Consider the following 19051-nt stretch of genomic DNA (forward strand, 5'->3'; position numbering starts at 1 on the left):
AAGAGGAGATAAACTGAAAAACGCAGTAACAAAAGATTTTAAAAATGAACAAGAACAGCATATATAAAAACTGTGGGCCAGTGCACCACCAAAGCTAGACTTAGATGAAAATTCATAGCCTTGAATACTTTTATCATTAAAAAATAAAGAATGGAAATTCAATGTGCTAATATTTATTGGGTAAGACCTGCACTTAAATGTTTCAATTAATCTTCATAATACTTACTAGGTAGGTACTGAGGTAGGTACTGTATTTTGCCCTAATCTTTTTGAAATGCTCAGAATTATAACTAGGTATATCCATGCAATGATCTAAGTATGTTACCAATTTCCAAGAACCATTTTACATGTTTCCTGACTCAATGCCACAAATATTTATTAATTCTTAGTATATATTGATGTGGGCTATGGGTGGCAGGCTCTTTGTCTCTTCAGAGATAATCTAAACTATCTGTGACTTGTGGGTGTGGGATGATGAAAGGTTGCAGTCCTGCCCTTGGTGAGCAGGAGACAGTTTAACAATGCAAGGTCTATAAACTTTGAGTATTGGGGGAAATGCAAAGCAAATATGCTAAAAGCTTATCGAATGCCTGAGGTCCATGCTAAAAGCTTACTAAGATGTGGAAATATATGCTAATTCAAGCCTATTGAGAACTGAAACAAAAGGACCATTTGGCCTTTCCTCTCTGTATAAAAGGGACTAAAAAATCTTGTTCAGGGCTCGGGATTCAAACAGAAAGTTCCCGAGTCCGGCCGGCCGTCAATAAACCATTTTTCCTTCTCAAAATCATTCCTGAGTCCTGGCCTCTCTATACTCAAGTAATTGAACTTCTCTCAAATTCTACAACAATATATAGGACATTGTACTGGTTGAAGAGATGAGTAATATTTTCTACACTATAAAAATCCAGTTATGTGTGTTTATGATACAGATGGGGATTAAACAAATAATAGTATTGCAAGTAATGTTACCAGTAAATATCATGCATAAACAGAGCACCATGGTTGCAAAAGGAAAGTGATTTTGACTTGGGCTGGGGGCAGGAGTTGATTGCAGTGCTTGTCACCACAGTTCAGAGAAGCGGCTCTACATTGTTCAAATAATGAATGAGATTGAATCAGAAAGGATACATACAATTCTACTTTATTAAAGTATTTAACAGATACAGAGCAGTTAACATATGCATTCTAAGGCACTGTTTGGTTTGAGTGCAATTCCATAAGAAAGAAAGGAGAAGCCATTCCATTCAGGATTTTTCATTGCTGTTTTCAGAGTACTCACTTGTTACATATTTATTGCTACTGGGATCCCAATTTTAATATCAGAAATATAGCATCATGAAGGAACCTGGGTGACAAGAACTAAAGGCACACCCTGGCTCCCAAAATTGATACGCTTTAGCACTTACAACCTCATTTGCATTGTTCTCCATTTGTTTCACAAGTCTTGCTTAACTAAAATGAATAAAACTTTTTACATGCCTTCCTCTTCATTTATATTTCTTTACTAACTTCTATTTAGCCTAGGACAGGGCTAGTTGGGCACACAGTAGATACCTAACAAACACTTACAACAGTTTCATTGGAATAGGAGAGAGATACTTTCCCTGATTCTAGTTTAAGGAAAGGATGACTGGCTATCTTCATAAAGGGAAAATTCTACATGTCCTCTTCCTTGTATTTTTACAACAAAGAGCCAGGCTCCATGAATATTTTCACTTATTAACAGCTTTATCCGATAAAGAGAGTTCTTTCCTGGCTGCAAGAATTTGTATTTTAATGTGATCATATGAGAAAATTTATATAAGGAACAATGTGTCTACGTGTGTTGTTAAGTAAAATAAATTGGCTGACAACATTAATTATCCTAGTTTGTGACCCTCACCTTCTTAAAATGATATGTGTGTTAGCTAAAATAAGTATATATTTGTTTAAAGAATTTTTCATGACATACATTGGGGTAACTGGAGATCACAAAGTTTGGAAGAAATAAATCTAGAAATACTTTTAAGTCAGTTTGTATTCCAAGGAACATTTGCATAATATCTGTTCTTTGGGTTATTACTGGGAACACTTGAAATAGGATTCTGGAATCATATAAGATTTGAAAACATTGAGACAAATAGGGTGTTTTTTTGTTCCTTTACTGAAGAATCTCTCAAAGATTCTCATATGCAGTTGTGAACTGTGAATCTATAAAAGGTACAGCTACAGCATGAAGAATTCTCATACTTTTTCTCAAAATATATTTTATAACTGGTACATGACATACACTTTGGCAGAAACTAAATTCAAGAATGGGTGAAATTTAAAAAGCACCGAGAGACAAATGATTGATACATGTTCTCTGGTGCAAAGTAAAAGTCATCAGTTGAATAAAATTTTTCCTGCAACTATAACGTCCATGAGGTTTTTAACCTGTATGAGTTTTAGAATGCCTTTTAAGACTTATCTGTAACAAAATCTTTTCCCACATTCAAGGCATGTATATTCTTCTGCTTCTGAATAGGTTCCCTGGTGACCCATAAGGTAAGACCACCCAGTGAATCGTTTTTTACATATAGAACATTCATAGGGTCTCTCCCCTGTGTGAACTCGTTGGTGTCTTAAAAGGTGTGAACTATGAAGGAAGCCTTTCCTACATTCATGGCACTTGTGAGGTCCCTCTCCTGAATGCATTCTCTGGTACCAAGTAAGCAAATCCTGAGCAAAACATTTTCCACCCTGAGAACACTGGTGAGGTTTCTCTGCTGGACTACTTTTCTTATGGGATCTAAAGTTGAGAGTTTCGTTCAGGTTGGCACTCTCATATTTCTCTCCTAAAGAGTGGTTCTGGTGATCTACAAGCCTCGTTACATCTGTCTTCACCACCTCTGGGAGGTTGTTCCATTGATATCCTAACTGTTCATAGTTTTTTTGTAAAAGGGAACCGTGGAGAGCATTATCCTCTAAAGTAATAGTAAATGGATACATATTCTCCAGTGCTTTCTGTTTTGAAGTATCGCCTTCATTTTCTCTCCCTACATCAAAACCTGAGCAAAGAAACAGAGATTGCAGATATCACTGTGTTCCAAGGAGAATAGGAAGTGAGTTGCTATACAAATGAGCCAAAGATGACCTCTATGTAGTGTTCCTTTGTGTTCTTTATCTCTTCACAGCAGCCTGGGTCCATTATTTAGCCCAGAAAACCCCACCATCACCAAAGTCAAATTTGGACATATCCACTTGTTTTTAAAATATCCAAAAGAAGCCATTTTTAGCCACTTAAGAGTTAACCTGCTTTGCAAATCCCACAAAACTTCGCCCAGTGTCTGCCTGCAATTGGTAAGATCTTGCACCTATAAGTCCCAATGCTACTTCAGTTCCTTGGAGCTCTCTGCCCCAGAGGCTCCCTGCTCTGCTGATGGTACCATTACCTAGACAGGTAAGCACTCATCTTTTCCATACCCCTCTCCCTTAGGATCTGGGGGTTTCCCATTGCCCTGCTTCCTCTGTGGTGGATCCATTGTGCTGCTGGCCTCTGAAAGGTTTCCTGCTGTGATAGCCACCCTCCCACTGTAAACGTGCCAAAACCTTGCCCCCAATAAACAGCTTGTGCGTTAGTGCAATCTAGTGGTCAAATATTTTTACTGGTTACTCTGAAATCTTCAAATTTGAGCTCATTTAGGAAAAGTAATATTAAACCACTAGTGGGAAAAATGGAAACTCCTAAGTGGAATCCCAAAGCTCTTTTATCCTGATGAGGGGTGAAGTCTTCCCAAGTATTGAATGAGCAATTTCTTACCTATCTTGGAATCAGGTAAGTGGTTCATTTCTTTGGAATCCTGTAATGCCTTCACCCATGGCTCTTCTCTATGCTCCAATGGGAATCTCGGGTCAGGCTTTGGTACTGGATATCCTGGCCCTAAGAAAGAAGGGGAAAAAAGGGAAAAAAGAAAGAAAAAAGAAAAAGATGGGAAACATGATAGTTTGAATCACCACAGGTTTTTCCAGAGTTCAGGCTGATTTCTTGGGAAAAATGGCCTTTCAATACCTACCTCCATCTCAATTAGGATTACTCCACCTGGAGCCCCTGATGGTTTTTTTCCCCAATTTTTAAAATTAGACAAGTTGTAGGTTTACAGAAAAATCATGTATGAAATACAAAGTTTCCATATACCACCCTATTATTATATAGCTGTAGGATTTTGGTTTTTTTTTCCTTGGTTAATATAAGAAAACCAAAATTAGGGGAAGAAGATTTTGTGCTCAATTCAAGGCTAGTCTCCTCTAATCTATGGAACAGGAGTGAATCAATTATGTGTTGAAATCAGTGTACTAAATTAGTTCTATATCTATTTAAATAATATAATTATTTAGGTTACAGCCATAACATGAAGTAAAGATTCCAATGGTTTTGGAATATAAAAACAAAAATATTCTATTACTGAGTACCACATGAAGAGAGAAAGGTAAAGGTAGCATTTTGAAACTACTTACTGCAATGATTTCTGTTAAAATATTTTCAAATTTAAGTGGTAACTCAACTGGCATTACAACCAGCAAAACCAGACTTTACATGTTTATTTCAGTGGAAGACAAGATATAGATTATCTTGAAATTAACCCAAATAACTATCAAACAGTATTTATAACTGTCAATCTAAAGACAGCAAGGACAAATTTCTACCACTCACTTTCCCCATTTGTCCTACCGCCACTCTTCTCATTGATAATACAGTTGAGTCTTGTATCCTCCTTTTTTTATTTTTTAACTATTTTATTTTTTTAAAAGATTTATTTATTTATTTACTTCTCTCCCCTTCCCCGCCCCCCCCACCGTTGTCTGTTCTCTGTGTCTATTTGCTGCGTATTTTGTCCGCTTCTGTTGTTGTCAGTGGCTCAGGAATCTGTGTTTCTTTCATTGTGTCATCTTGTTGTGACAGCTCTCTGTGTGTGTGGCGCCATTCCTAGGCAGGCTGCACTTTCTTTCGCACTGGGCGGCTCTCCTTATGGGGCACACTCCTTGCACGTGGGGCTCCCCTACGCGAGGACACCCCTGCGTGGCACGGCACTCCTTGCGCGCATCAGCACTGCATGTGGGCCAGCTGCACACGGGTCAATGAGACCCGGGGTTTGAACCGCGGACCTCCCATGTGGTAGACGGAAGCCCTAATCACTGGGCCAAGTCCGCTTCCCTGTATCCTCTTTTCTACATCCCTTCTTCTCCTTCCTCATCTCTAGCAAAATTTAGTGGGCTAGAAAATACTGATTTGAGATCTAAATGTAGGGAAATGGTTAAATGTTAAATGATTGAAATAATATTAGCAAGATTAGATTGGCTGATATAAATCCAAAGGAAATTTTTAATATCAGAACATTATATCAAAACATAGAAAGTGGGGTAAAACACCGTATTTTATATTTTCATGGAGAAAAGAAATATATTTCAGATTAAGAAAAATAAGTGCATTTCAAATAAAATTCTCTTTAAATTCACTATTTTGTTTATGCTTGGATTTTAAAGCTGAGAGTGTGATGAAAGCATAACATGATGCAGGTAAAATAAAACCAGAGGTTACAGATTAAAGGAAAGTAGCCGTTAAGCAAAACTGGGAAGAAACTGAAACTTGGGAGAGTGCAAAATAGCAAAGGCTTAGGGACAAAAGTCTGGAGGACCAGGCTATTCTAAAATAAAGAGATAGGTCAACCACCACACCAGGGAGCCAAGAGTGCCTACAACTGCAAGCAGAATTGCATCCATCATCCATGTGGAATCTAAGCCTCTTCTTGATGTAGAGGGGGGCTAGATACAACCATCCCAGGGTCCATAGGATGGAGGAATAGAGTATGGATTGGAGTGGACTTACTGGTGTTCTGGTGGGGCACTACTGTGATTAGTAAGGGAAGAAATTGTAGTACTCATGTGGAGAAAGTGGTCATGGTAGCTGCTGGTGGTAGAGAGAGGGAAGAATAGGTGTGATGTGGGGGTGTTTTCAGGATTTGGGAGTTGTCCTGGGTGGTGCTGCAGGGAGAGATGCTAGACATTGTGTGTCCTTCCATGGCCCACTTGGTGGACTGGGAGAAAGTGTAGACTACAATGTGGACCACTGTCCTTGTGGTGCAGCGGTGCTCCAAAGTGTATTCACCAGGTGCAGTGAATGTGCCACGATGATGGAAGAGGTTGTTGATGTGGGCGGGGGTGGAGGGGGGGTATATGGGGACCTCATATTTTTTTAATGTAACAGGTAAGAGAAAATAAAGAAGAAGAATAAGAAGAGATAGGAAAAGCAGAATTCAGAAAGCCAAGAGCTATTCATATGGCTATTCCCATCTCATAGAGGATTTCATGAAATGTCAGTTTCAAAACAAGGCCCAGGTTACTGCCCTTGTGGGTGAAAGGGAAGCTGTAAGATAAAACCAAGGATTAAAAGTATCACTGGAGGCAGAATCTAGTACCAATGAGAAGTAAGACTAGGAATATTAGTTCCAGGTAGCTGTGTCTCATGACATGTGTCTCAAAGCCATGAGGCTTTGCCCTCCAGTCCAGCTGCTATATTCTACACAGCACCAAATCAAAGAGACCCGAGTACTTTCTACTTAGTTCCTTTGGCCCCCCTATTATACTCCAAGGTGTAGCTTTCAAAGAGCCTGGCCCAAGTTGGGTGCCTCAGGACACTTCCCACACCCTGGATACAGAGAACATGTGCTCAAACTTAGCTTCTTCACAGACGTTAACCTAAAGGACTTCTTAATTACGTACAAACATCTTCCCTGTTGTTATGTGTAACATTCAGATCCCGGGGCCTTAGGGCACTTAGCCCCCACTTCCGGCCTATTAAAGCCCTACTCCTGTACCTATCGTCTACTTCCACTCCCCAACCTTATTCTCACAGTCTGTGTCAGCTAAGCCACTTCCCACTCTACACTGACCCATCTGCTAACTTCTCAAACTCAATTCCCATTCTTTACTGGCATATACCGAATAAAATACCATCATTAATGCTGAATGAAAGTAACACTTACTAAAAAGGCTTTTTGGTCAATTATTAGCTCTTTTCATGTCTGCCAACATGGAACAACCATGCCTCATCACAAAGCAAGATTAATCAGTTTGATGATACTCTGTAAGTAAAGGTGAGTGGAAATTGGTACTCTCATGGTGTGGCAAGAGGGTAAATTGCTACAGTGATTTTGGAGGACAATTTGACAAAATCCATTACATTTTAAAATGCATATGCTTATTAACCAACCAATCCTACTTCTGTTAAATTATCCTATCAACATACATATCTAGAAGGATGCTCACTGAATGATTTATAACTTGGCTCCAGGGTTTTGGGGTCAACACTGAATGGCAGTCAGAAACCAGGCCCCCAAGCCTACTTCTGTTGGTGGGGCTCTCTTGGAAAACACAATGCCAGCCAGCCTGTGCAGTAACAATTACCATGGGACAGTGACTGACTGGTTGGCAAGTTAACAAAAGGTCCCAAAAGATAAAGCCCAAGTCTGTTTCTTGAAATTCAATCATGTGTTCTCTTTTTTCACTCAGAATTTAGTTTCCCAGTGACGATAATGTGTTGCCCAGGATGCTATACTCATCTAGTGGCTATGGCCAAGAGATTCATCATGGGTATATTCTCTGTGACCTAATTCACTGAAGAAATACTGTAAAATGTGAAAGGGTAGTAGGGAAGCATGGAATGCATGGTTATTTTAATATGCCCCCCAAATTCTTTGATATTTCTCCCTTCATATGGTAGAGCTTAATTGTTCTCCTCTTATATGGAGGTTGGATGTAGTGACTCTCTTCCAGTGGAAAAAAAAATGGTAAAAGTGATGGTATGTGACTAGTCATAAAAGGCAATGTGGCTACTTCCTGGATTTCTTGCTCTGGAGGAAGTCAGCTGCCATGTTGTGAGGATATTCAAGCAGCCTGTGGAGAGGTCCAAGTATCAAGGAATTGAGACCTCTTACCAGCAGTCAAGTGCTGAGCCATCTTGAAAGCAGATCCTCCAGCCTCAGTCAAGCCCCTTTATAAAAACCAACTTGGAAGCAGATTTGGCTGAACGGATAGAGCGTTCAATGGAGAGAGCCCCTGCTGACATCCTGGCAATGACCACACGTGAGACTGTATTAGCCAGCCAAAGTGGTGCTGATGCAAAATACCAGAAATCAGTTGTTTTTTGTTTTGTTTTGTTTTGTTTTTATTTTTATTTCTCTCCCCTTCCCTGCCCACCTTCCCCGCCTCCCCCCGCCCCCGCCAGTTGTCTGTTCTCTGTGTCCATTCGCCGTGTGTTCTTCTGTGTCTGCTTGTATTCTTGTCAGCAGTACTGGGAATCTGTGTCTCTTTTTTGTTGCGTCATCTTGCTGCATCAGCTCTCTGTGTGTGGCACCACTTCTGGGCAAGCTGCACTTTTTTCACGCTGGGCTGCTCTTCTTACAGGATGCACTCCTTGTGTGGGGGGCTCCCCTACGTGGGGGGCACCCCTGCATGGCACAGAACTCCTTGAACGCATTAGCACCGCACATGGGCCAGCACATCACATGGGTCAGGAGGCCCTGGGTTTGAACCCTGGACCTCCCATGCGGCAGGTAAATGCTCTATCCATTGAGCCAAATCTGCTTCCCAGTTGGTTTGTATAAAGGATATTTATTTGGGATAGAAGCTTACAGTTACCAGGCCATAAAGCATAGGTTACTTCCCTCACCAAAGTTTTTTGTCATGTATTGGAGCAAGATGGCTGCTGATGTCTGCCAGGGTTCAGGCTTCCTTCTCTCAGGGCTCAGGGTTCCTCGCTTCCTGGGGCTTACTTCTCTTTCCTCACAACCTAGCTCCTGTGTGTGCTTACTTCCCAGGGTTCCAGCTCAAGACTCCAGCATCAAAACTAACAGCAAAGCTCCAATTCTGTCCTTTGCCATGTCTTTTATCTGTGAGTCCCTACCTACCAAGCGGCAGGGACTTAACACCCTACTGACATGGCCCAATCAAAGCTCTAATCATAATGTAATCATGCCCAGATACAGACCAGCTTACAAACACAATCCAATATCCATTTTTGAAATTCATAACTACATCAAACTGCTACAGAGACTGTCAAGCAGAAACACCCAGTGAAACTTTAGCTCCTCAGTTCCTGACTCTCAGACACTAGAAGAAATGTTTCACTCTAAGCAGTAATTTGTTATAGAGAAATAGGTAAACAATAAAAGGAAGGAAGAAGTAGTTTGAGGTTAACCAAACAGTACTTATAGTGATTAAAACAATCTCCATCCAGTGGATAACTTTTATTATAGCTCCATTAAAAAAGACCATGTGCCCAAAAATCTTCCCTATGCCAATAAATACCATTATTATGGTGGTGGATAGGTTGGAAACTACCTTATGGTATTTTATTTGGTATAGCAGGCCAAGATGAAGAAATTTAAGTTAAAAGAATATTCTGATGCATTGTAGATAGCATTTGTTTGCTAATTTGCTTTAAATTTTCATCTCTAATATCCTTTGTCATCAAAAAGCTGTCATCTTTGACAATTTGTATACAATTTCCTAGTGAAACCTTATCAATAGAAAAAAAAAACTTTGACAACTGGAAATATGTTCCAATTGTGGTACACTAATTTTGAACAGCATATTTTCAAAAAATAAGCATGATATAGTCTATATTTATAGGGTGTGAGAGTTTGAGATTATATGTGAATCCCAAAAAGAGAAAGATCATGTTTATAAACTAATCTTTCTCTGGGTGTGATACCCTTTGATTGCATTAGAGTCACCTAAAATGTCTTGATTAAATTACCTTTGCAGATTAGGGCTTTGATTCAACCACATCAGTAGGGCATGACTCAGATTGAGTCCCTGCCCCCTTGATGGATTGAAAGAAATGGACATTCAAGAAGACACACCAGGAAGTGAGAGCCCTGTCATTTTTTTATTCTGGGGCCCTAGGGAGAGATGAGCCGCTGGCCTGATAGTTTGCAGCCGAGAGAGAAGTAGTCCTGAGTGCCAAGCCCTATGCCAGCCTAAGCTGAGATCAGGAAGAAGCTGGGCCACAGAGCCTTAAGAGGAAGAGGCTGAAACCCAGCAAAGAAAGCCCACCATGTTGCTTCAACACATGGCAACTTGCACTGGACTCTATAGGGCCTTGTAACTGTAAGCTTTTACCCCAATTAAATACCCTGATAAAAGCCAACAGATTTCTGATACTTTGCATCAGCACCCCTCTGGCAGACTAATACATAGGGCCATCACTACTTCTATTTCTGACTGCAGATATTTTAATATTATTGCAGTCTGCAGCATCTAGAAGTGTCTGGATAAAGTTCAGATATTTTTTAAAGCTCATGTCTACCTTGGAACACTGTTTACTTCAGAAAAGAAACTCTCCCCAGGTCTGCATAGCATTCAGCTCAGCTCCTTGCCCCAGTCAGGTATTTTCACTAGTCAATTTTATTTTTTATTATTCACACTTTATATGTCTTCAGCTAGCAAGTCCTACAAACACTTTAACACATTTTCCATCATTTCAATACATCCATTACCTGATAATTATTAAGTTTTCATCCTGCACAATTTTCAATATTTTCAAGACCTTATTTATAGCTTTCATATAGTTTCTATAGATAAGGAGGACAATGATAATGCTATTCTAATATTATAACCAAATATTGTATGATCTCTGACTTTGATTTCTGACATCTATGTTTATCCTCTCCATGAAGACTATTTCATTATTTTCACAAACGACAGCCTCTCATTTTACAACAGCTTCCATGAATTTCCTCTACTAAAATAAGTTTTGATTATCCATTGGTCCCTTCCACACTGACAAACTTCTAACTGTGGCACGTATTTTCACAAATGATTATTAAAGTGATTCCATACAGTAACTATTTATACTATGCCTTTATCCAAAAAAGATGTATATATATGTATGTATATAATAGATATCAAACAACCTAAATTTCTGCTGATACAGAATACATTCCAAGCTTTAATATGCAATCAAACAACTTCAAATACATTTTATAAACCCTTGACTCCTCCCCTCCTGTCCCTCCCCGACTCGGCCTGTCCTCCCCCAGGCCTTGTGAGCTAAGCCCAGACAGACCCCTGGTGACCACTGCCCCCCAGGGCTGAGGGGAGGTATGAGTGCTCCTTGTCCAGGGCCTGGCACCCGGCAGCACCAACTGGACTGCAAATCGCTATGTCAAATCCTCAACTCTCCCGAGCTCCTATTCTACATTAGCTATTTTCATCTGGAGACCCATAAGCACTTTAAACTACACATGTTGAAATCTAAACTCATCTTCCCCCACCAACTCTGCTTCTCCTCTTGGTTCTGTATGTGCGTGAATAATATTACCCTCGATTCAGTTCACAGGCCAAAACCTGGACAGCATTCTAAACCCCAACACCTAATTAATCATCCAGTCCTATCACCATCACTGACGTGAACCTAATTTAGAAGATTATCTTCTCTCTACTGGATGACTGCAAAAACCTCCTAAATAGGGTCTGTGCTTTCACTTTTACCCACTCATATTGAGGCCAGCGTGATCTTCTAAAATGCAAGTCTATTGATATCTATCCCCTCTTTAAGAACTGCCAATAGGGAATCAGACTTGGCCCAGTGGATAGGGCGTCCGTCTACAACATGGGAGGTCAGCGGTTCAAACCCCAGGCCTCCTTGACCCGTGTGGAGCTGGCCCATGCGCAGTGTTGATGGGCTCAAGGAGTGCACTGCCACGCAGGGGTGTCCCCCACGTGGGCGAGCCCCATGCGCAAGGAGTGCGCCCTGTAAGGAGAGCCGCCCAGTGCGAAAGAAAGTGCAGCCTGCCCAGGAGTGGTGCCGCACACACACATAGCTGATACAGGAAGATGACGCAACAAAAAGAAATACAGATTCCCGTGCTGCTGACAACAGAAGCGGACAAAAACAAGAACATGCAGCAAATGGACACAGAGAACAGACAACTGGGGGTGGGGGGGAAGGGGAGAAAAAGAAATAAAATAAATCTTTGAAAAAAAAAGAACTGCCAATGGCTCCTCACTACCCAGGTAATAAAGCACAAACTCCTCAACAGGCTGAAAAAGGTCCTCATGATCTGGGCCCCTGCTTCTCCCTGCAGGCTCATCTATTGCCACCCCCTCCTCTCCTCTTCCACTCACAGGGCTGCTGGAGTGAAATGCTCTCAGTTCTTCAAGGGTGCCTGCTCCCTCCATCTCTGAGCCTTTTGTGCCTTCTGCCCAGAGCCCTCTCCCCTCCCCACTTCCACCACTCACCAGGAAAACTATAACTCAGCAAAATATGGCTTGGCTTGGAACCTAGATCCCTCTTCCTCCGGGAAGTCTCCCTCTCTGCCAAAGGCTGGCTAGGTGACCTCCTGTGCACTCCCACCATCATCCTACTCCCTCCACCACATCTTTGTAGGGCTCACTATTTACATACCTGAATCCTCTACAGGGCGATAAGCTCCAGGAACACAGGCACTGGGTCTGTCTTGTGTACCACTGAGTCCTAGGGTAGAGCACTGTTACTGGCTCTTAAAAGATGTGTGTGTGTGTGTGTGTGTGTGTGTGTAGTGAATAGATGTTAAAAGTGTACAAAACGAGAAACAAGGTTGTTATGCCATGGCACTGTGTTAGTTATGGATAAATCGGAAACCTCTCCTGGGTAATATGGACTGTTTTTCTACTCTTTTCTTTTCTTTTTTTGGTCTCTTTTGTTCTATCATTATTTCCCAGACTCTTGAAAGTGCCAAACTGTTGCATCTCTGCCTGGGAGTCTCAGAGGTAAGATTTCTGGCCACAACTGGGTCACAGTTTTAGAGGAGGGTGGTAATATGGGCATTGGTAAAAATGTAAAGAAACCCCAAAGGGGAGTGAAACACAGAAGAAATGGATCTACGTGGTCCAGGTAGCTTTCTCCACCTGGACTTTCTCCTACTAGTATAAACACCTGTACATTCTCAGACCATGTTTCTCAAACTGCAGTGTGTATAATGATCACCTGGGGAGCTTGATAAAAATGAGCCCAGATGAGTCAGATGTGGATAGTCTGTTTACTACACTTTGAGAACTATTATTCTAGGTTTGATTTAATAAGATATTTCCTCTATAATTTTTTAAATGACTAAACTCTTTAAAAGTCTCTGAGGCGAGTACATATTACTCAAAGTATTACCGTTGGAGTTCTTAATCCCATCAAAGCAACTGAGAACCGAAGAGTGACAGAAAGCCCTCCGAAGCCACATCATACATGGCATTAATAAAAATTTGATGGGGGAAATGAATTCTTATCCAGAGTATCTTTATTAGTTTCCTAGGGATGCTATAACAAAATACTACAAACTGGGTGGCTGAAAACAACAGATATCTAGTCACTCACAGTTCTGGATGGGGGAAGTCTGAAATTAAGGTATTGGTAGGTCCATCCTACCTCTAAGGGCTTGAGACAAGAATCTTTCCTTCTTCCTAGCTCCTGGCAGTTGCCAACAATCCTTGAAATTTCTTGGCTTACAGCTGTGTCACTCCAAATTATGCCTCCATCTTCACACAGCTGTCCTTCCTGTGTGTGTGTCAGTGTCTCTGTGTCTCCAAATCTCCCTTTCCTTATAAGGACACCGCTCTTTGGACTTTGGGCCCAACATAATCCAGTATGACCTTGTCTTTTCTTGATTAATTCAGCAGAGACCCTATGTCCAAATAAGATCATATGCACGGGTACCAGGGCTTAGGACATTAACATACCTTTTGAGGAGACATAAATCAACCCACAAAGGTAAACACACTCCCACAGTTCTCCCGTAGAACATTCCTGATCAAAGGCCTACTGAGCAAGGTGATTAACTTAAGAAGTTCCTAATCTTGTTTTATCAAACTTTCTTCGGTCCCTGTTATTTTAGAGATATTTCTTCCTCCTATTTCTAATAAGAGCAATTTATATCTATTGCTATTCCTGCCCCAATGCAAACCTTAAGAATTCTTGCTTTTCCAGAACAAAGACAACAGTAACTAAGTAAAACCCTTGCCTTACCAGGTTCTGGAAAGTGCTGACATGCCCCAGCAGCACCATAGTTCAGCTCCTGTTGCCATGCTTGTGGGAACCATGCCTCTGCCAGTGTGGCTTCCTGGGAAGGTCCCATTACCTGGCATGCAAGTGACTTCATGTGGATATCTTGTGGTATGCATGCCATTCCCACTGGTGCCAGATCCTCTAAGGGCTTTTCCTCCCTACCAACCTGCAAGGAATGACAGAAACCATCACTCTAACATCTAGACCAGCACTACCCAGTAGAAATACAACAATATCCATGCATGTAATTGTAAATATCCTAGTGGCCATATGAAAAAATATAAAGAAACAAGTCAATCATAATAGTATACTTTATTTAGCCCAATATATCCATATCACTCTTTCAAAATGTAATCAACTAAAAAATAATGAGGTATTTTATATACTACTTTTTTCATACTAAGTTTCAAAATTCAGAGTACATTTAAAACTTAGTGTACCTCAATTTGGCCTAGCTGCATTTCAAGTTCTCAAGAGCCACACATGGGCAATGGCTCCTGTATTCAGCAGTGCACATCCATAACATATGAAGCTAAAATCATATATAATAAATGCAAACAAGAAGAGAGAGAAAGGAAGGGGAATCATTAGTTTCCTCTATCCTAGGAGAGCAGGGAACTTAGAAAGGTTCCTGTTCAGCCAGGTCAAGTGTCCGGAAGCCAATAGCTAATAAGCCCCACAACACACAATCCTAGGGTGCCCTTCATGGCCACCTAGAAGCTCTTTCTTGCTTCTCCCAAGAGTCAGCCCGGTGCTCAGCTAAGTTACTCCACAAATAGAGGGTCTCCACAGATGTCTCAAAACACGGGGGTGCTACCGCCCATGGGTGCTTAGGACTCCATGGCACGAGGAGGCTATTTAAATGTATGGGGCCAAAGATAGGAGCATAATGGCACAGTGCAGAACTATTCCACCTCACAAACAACTCCTGAACATTCTGCTTGAACATTCAGGTAGGTAAAAAAAAAAAAAAAAGAAAAAAAAAGAAAGAAACACAGCACCCTGTCAGTCATATATATATAAAATATTTTACATAACTTTAGCACAACTTGAATTTTCTAGGAATGCACTAATGTGAAAATCAAGGACAATGATACTATTATTTGTTCGGAATGTTACCAAGAGTTAATTTCCATTTTGGAAAAATTCCATGACCAGCAGCAACACTGCTCTTAATATTCGACCTGTCTCAGTCTGAATTTCTGGCAGTTGCATTTTCCACAATTCTATGCTTAGATAAAAGCATTTGACAATTTTATAATGCCTTCAGGTGCAGTCAAGCCCAAATATGTATATATTGAAATATATATCTCTTCATAATAAATTGCTTTTCCTTTAGATTTCCCTTGTACTCGAACAATGGTAGACAAACTTTTTATATAAGGGGACAGAGTGTAAGTACTTTAGGTTTTTGTTTTTTTTTTTAAAGATTTATTTATTTATTTAATTTCCCCCCCTCCCCTGGTTGTCTGTTCTTGGTGTCTATTTGTTGTGTCTTGTTTCTTTGTCCGCTTCTGTTGTCAGCGGCACGGGAAGTGTGGGCGGTGCCATTCCTGGGCAGGCTGCACTTTCTTTTCACACTGGGCGGCTTTCCTCATGGGCGCACTCCTTGCGCGTGGGGCTCCCCCACGCGGGGGACACCCTTGCGTGGCACGGCACTCCTTGCGCGCATCAGCGCTGCGCATGGCCAGCTCCACACGGGTCAAGGAGGCCCGGGGTTTGAACGCGGGCCTCCCATATGGTAGACGGACGCCCTAACCACTGGGCCAAAGTCCGTTTCCCTACTTTAGGTTTTATGAGCCACAATTGGTCTGTCATATATAATTTTATTCCTCATTATGTTTTTTTAAAAACAATCCTGTAAAATGGTAAAAACAAACAAAAAAAACCATTATTAGTTCATGAGCTATACAAAAGCACAATGTAGGCCAGATCTGTCCTGAAAACTGTAGAGCATTATATTGATATTTTAAATTTTCTATATGATGACAGATTCCACTATTTATGAGTTTTAGTTTAGAACTGTAGAGGGACCATTACAAAATAAGTATGATAGAAGGGCGACTGGGTCTGATAAGAGTTGATAACCACTGACCCATATGCTGACTTTAGCATAAGAAAAAAATGAAATGTGCTTTGGAAAAATCTTGGAGCTGAGGAATAATACCAAGACAAAATGTCTGATCTAGTAGAGCAATGGAAGAAACTATATCATTGATGTGGAGAGAGTGGCCATGGGAGTTGCTGAGGGCAGGGATAGGGAAGAAGAGATGTGATGTGGGGGCATTTTCAGGACTTGGAGTTGTCCTAAATGATATTGCAGGGACAGATGCTGGACATTATACATCCTGCCATAACCCACTGAATGGACTGGGGGAGAGTGTAAACTACAATGTAAACTATAATCCATGCAGTGCAGCAGTGCTCCAAAACGTATTCACCAAATGTAATGAATGTGCCCCAATGACAAAAAGAAGTTGTTGATGTGGGAGGAATGGGGTGGGGGGGGGAGTGGGGGTATATGAGACCCTCTATATTTTTTAATGTAATATTTTTTATGATCTATATATCTTTTTAAAAAATTTAAAATCTATTTTAAAAATGTCTGATCAGTCCCAGCTCTTTCTATCTAATTACAAACATCCCAAGCTATTCTCTTACCTGCTTCTTTGGTATCTCAAGTTCTCTTTCTAAAGCGTCTATCAATGCCAAAATTTTTTCTCTTCTGCCTGGGCTGTAGAGCCTCACCCAGGTCTCTATCTCAGTGGGCAGAATACTTAGGAACTGCTCCAATACCAGCAGCTCCAACATTTGTTCCTTAGAACGTATGTGGGGCTGCAGCCATTGCCAGCACAGCTCCCAGAGTTTGTTGAAAGCTTCACGGGGCCCTGCCGCCTCTTCGTATTGGAACTGCCTGAAGCGCTGACGGAAGACTTCACAGTCAGAATCATACTCTTGAAGCATGGAGCCCTGGTTCAGGGAGGCCTGGATTGCACAACCTAGGATCACAGCCATCACCCCTTCCAGTGATTTAGATTGATCTGGGAACTGAAGTCTGAGATTCCAATTCAAAGCCACCTACAGCTGAGAAAAGGAAAAGTAAGAAGAAACAATGGTGGTTAGGAGAGGGGATTCTATTCTTACCTCCTGTTATCTTATGTAACCAAAGCCTTCAGGCCACAGTTCTTAAGTTTTTTGGTGGTTGTGAGAATCTGGTGAAAACTATGAACTCACTCCCTAGAAAAATACACAAGCTCCTCCAATTTGCACACAATTTCAAAAGCTTTACAAAATCTCCAAGCACATCCAAGAACTTCATCTTGAATATGGTTGCCTCAAGCCCCATGGGGCTATTAAGTTAAATTTTTTTTTTAAATTGAGTTCCTCAGCCACACCAGCCCTCATTTCAAATGCTCAGTCACCATCACTGTGCCCATCCACCAGTGAATGGATAAACAAAATGTGATACATGCATACAATGCAATACTATGCTGCATAAGAAGAAATGAAATTGGGATATATGTGATAACATGGATGAGTCTTGAAGACATTATACTAAGTGAAGTAAGCCAGACACCAAAGGACAAATATTGTATCGTCTCATTAATATGAACTAAATACAAATAATAAACACATGGAATTAAAACCTAGAGTATAGGTTATTAAGAGATAAGAGGAGGGTTGAGAATGTACGTAGAAGTTTTAATTAACTTGACTGTAAAAGTGTGGCGATGGACAGAGTTGATAGTATCACATTATAGTGAGTAGCAACTGGTTTATAAATGGGATTGTGGTTGAAAAAGTAGTCTGGAGAAGTAAATGTCAATGGAAAGAAAGCTAAAGAATAATCTAGGAACTGAATAACACGGTGAAACCAGAGGCAGTTGAGAATGGTGGTTAAGGGTACAAATGCAAGAGAGTCCCTCTGTGAGCTAGAGCAGATGTGCATCACTACTGCAGGGTGATGGGAAAATGGAGAAGCATGGAAAAACTACAATTGGTGTGACCTATAGACTGTGGTTAACAGCAATACTATAATATTCTTGCATCACTGCCAAAGCTGTACTGTATTGATAATGGAGGTGTATGGAAAAAGTGTGCCAAATGTATGCTATGGACCATGATTGGTGGTAATAGTCTGATAATACTGTCTAATAATCTGTAACAAATGTTCCACCAGGGTGTGGAGTTGTATGGGAAATCTACACATCTGTATGATTGTTTTGCAAGTTCACAATATCTGTAACAAAAATATATTTAGTATGTGGGGACCTCATTTTTTAAAATGTAATATTAAAAAAATAAAGACAAAAATATATATATTTTAAAAAATAGTATGGGTTGGGGGAAAAATACACCAAATGTAAGATAAGGACTATAGTTGGTAGCAATATTTTGACGATGCTCTTGCATAGATTGTAACAAATGCTTCACAACAATGCAAAGAATTGGTGGAGGGGTGATATATGAGACCCCTGTGTGATGTTATTATGTTTATTTTGTAAGTTCACAATCTTTACTATACACTTACTGTTTATGCGTGTTCACTTATGAATGATATACTTCAATAAAAATTTGTTTAAATAAAAGGCACAGACTGGGGGAATCAATAAGAAAATATAAGCCACCTATGTGCTATCTGCTAGAGACTTACCTTAGATCCAAGGATGTTGGAAATTGAGGCATTGTGATCTCAGAAAGAGAGACATTCTGTTTCCATGGCTACGCTTTTAACATAGGAATGCAGCAATTAAGCCTTTCAGGTCAACAGGACAAAGCTGTCCCCGACCGACCGGGAGAAATAGGAGCAAACACATTTTGCAGTTTGAAAGGAATACTAAATCTTTGTACTCTGAGATAAGTTCTTTAATTTATGAGTATTGTTAATGTGTAACTACACTGCTTGTGCTCATGATAGCATGAGTATATATAATGCCACTTGTAGAAAATAAAGTTGTCTGAGGAGTCTCTACTCACAGACCTCCTGATCCCAGC

General features: G+C 40.6%; 1 protein-coding gene across 1 annotated transcript; it reads right to left on the reverse strand.

Annotated features, from left to right (window-relative positions):
* Positions 1 to 1760: 1760 nt before the first annotated feature.
* Positions 1761 to 17134, reverse strand: LOC101412396 (zinc finger protein 449-like). Its single transcript, XM_058291262.1, has 4 exons — positions 16718 to 17134; positions 14018 to 14222; positions 3785 to 3904; positions 1761 to 3032 (listed from the first exon to the last, which is right to left on the reverse strand). The coding sequence occupies exons 1-4, from the start codon at positions 17069 to 17071 to the stop codon at positions 2449 to 2451; spliced, it is 1263 nt and encodes a 420-aa protein (XP_058147245.1). The 5' UTR covers positions 17072 to 17134; the 3' UTR covers positions 1761 to 2448.
* Between the last annotated feature and the right edge of the window lie 1917 nt (positions 17135 to 19051).

Source organism: Dasypus novemcinctus, chromosome X, assembly GCF_030445035.2.
Source record: "Dasypus novemcinctus isolate mDasNov1 chromosome X, mDasNov1.1.hap2, whole genome shotgun sequence".
NCBI lineage: Eukaryota > Metazoa > Chordata > Mammalia > Cingulata > Dasypodidae > Dasypus > Dasypus novemcinctus.

Bases quoted from the DNA above. Each gene is read 5' to 3' on its own strand.
- LOC101412396 (XM_058291262.1), bottom strand. From the start codon at position 17,071: ATGGCTGTGATCCTAGGTTGTGCAATCCAGGCCTCCCTGAACCAGGGC. The intron at 14,223-16,717 runs GTAAGAGAATAG...CATTCCTTGCAG, and splicing joins TTGAGATACCAAAGAAGCAG to GTTGGTAGGGAGGAAAAGCC. The intron at 3,033-3,784 runs GTAAGAAATTGC...TTCTTTGCTCAG, and splicing joins CTTACCTGATTCCAAGATAG to GTTTTGATGTAGGGAGAGAA.